The sequence below is a fragment of the Suricata suricatta genome, unplaced genomic scaffold (assembly GCF_006229205.1).
Source record: "Suricata suricatta isolate VVHF042 unplaced genomic scaffold, meerkat_22Aug2017_6uvM2_HiC HiC_scaffold_2368, whole genome shotgun sequence".
Taxonomy (NCBI): domain Eukaryota; kingdom Metazoa; phylum Chordata; class Mammalia; order Carnivora; family Herpestidae; genus Suricata; species Suricata suricatta.
This window is the reverse complement of record NW_021868970.1, coordinates 1-1,676: the sequence shown is the minus strand read 5'-3', so window position 1 is coordinate 1,676 and position 1,676 is coordinate 1. Positions and strand designations below refer to the sequence as shown.

The following is a 1,676-nucleotide window of genomic DNA, read 5'->3' as shown; positions in this document are numbered from 1 at the left end:
GTGGAGGAGGTGCAGGTGAAGGAGGTGGAGGAGGGGGAGGTGGAGGGGGAGGAGGTGAAGGAGGTGGAGGAGGAGGAGGGGGAGGTGAAGGTGGTGGAGGAGGTGAAAGAGCAGGAAGAGCCTCAGGAGGAGCCTATCATAGCACTGAGTCCTCCCCAGAGCCCTCAGAGCACCTCCTTCTCGGCACCAGAGAGCACCTCCGAAGGAGGCTGCAATAACCAAGAAATTGAGGATAAAAGTGCCCCGCAGACTTCAACAGACACCAAATCTTTGCCCAAAGACCCACTAGATGAGGTGGTAGCTGATGTAGTGCGTTTCATGGTCCTTAAATATCAATTGAAGGAGCTCATCACAGAGGAGCATATGCTGAATGTGATCCTGAAAAGGTACAAGAAACATTTCCCTGTGATCTTTAAGAAAGCATCTAAGTGTTTGGAAGTGGTCTGTGGCATTGAATTGATAATGGTGGACCTTACCGTCCAAGCCTATGCCCTTGTCGACGCTCTGGACCTCACTCTTGATGAGGTGTCTAGTGACAGCCACAGCATGCCTAAAAACGGTCTCCTGGTACTCATCCTGGGTGTGATCTTCATAGAGGGCAATCGCGTCTCTGAGGAAGACCTCTGGGAATACCTGAATATTATGGGAGTGTATGCTGGGAGGGAGCATTTCATTTACGGGGAGCCCAGGAAGCTCATCACCATAGACTGGGTGCGTGAGAATTACCTAGAATACCGGCAGGTGCCTGGCAGCGATCCTCCACGCTATGAATTCCTGTGGGGTCCCAGGGCCCATGCTGAAATCACCAAGGTGAAAGTTCTAGAATTTTTGTATAAGATCCAAGGGATTGACCGCCATTCCTTCTCACTGTGGTATGAGAGGGCTTTAAGAGATGACAGAGAGAGGGCTCAGGCCGGCATCGGTTCTGGGGAAAGTACTGCTGCCATGTTCGGTGCACAGCAGTGATCAGCGGCGGTTCCTGCCGCAACTGCAGAGTCAGCGCAGATAGTCACTCTGTAGATGAAGAGGGCAGTCCTGGCTCTGAGTACAGGGTCAGGGTCACACTGGGGAGAACACGGCATACAACCACTTTGTGCTCCTGTTTTCTATGAATGAATTGGAGGTGTTTTTTTTTTCTTACCTTTTTGAGTTTTCAAGTGCTATTGCCTTTACTAGAGAGTTTATTAGCATTAGAATCTAAGTGTTGAATGAATTTCTCACATATCTGTTCCTGTGTCTCAGATTTAAGAATATGAGTTTTGGTATTTTACAAAATAAACTGGGGAATGTATTTTGTCTTGTGATCTGGAACAAGATAACAACGCAGGAATGGGAATTTCCTTGGAAATGTGAAAGAAAATGGAGGAACAAATGGAATGTCAAAGGTGGTTCATGTTTGGCTTCCCATAACCACTAGTTTATGGTTCTGTAAAATTAAAACACATAGACCTGGACTTGCTTGACTTGCTGAAGAATGTAGGCATAATCTTAAAAACTCTTATTAAATGAAAGATCCTGCTTACTGACTGACTCTTTTCTTTGGCAAGCGATACTGGGTATCTTCTCCTTAGAAAGCAGTGCGTTGACAGTGAAATCACGCCCCTAATCATAAAATGGTAGCGGCTAGCAGCGGCAGTCACCAGGAAGACGGCGAGATGTCTTCCACGACACGAAAA

At 47.3% G+C, this 1,676-nt stretch overlaps 1 protein-coding gene across 1 annotated transcript; it reads left to right on the top strand.

Annotated features, from left to right (window-relative positions):
• Nucleotides 1–75: 75 nt before the first annotated feature.
• Nucleotides 76–1,523, top strand: LOC115284855 (melanoma-associated antigen 10-like; the record flags this gene model as incomplete). Its single annotated transcript, XM_029931324.1, has 1 exon — nucleotides 76–1,523. A coding segment is annotated over one exon (891 nt), but the record flags the coding sequence as incomplete, so codon positions are not given.
• Between the last annotated feature and the right edge of the window lie 153 nt (nucleotides 1,524–1,676).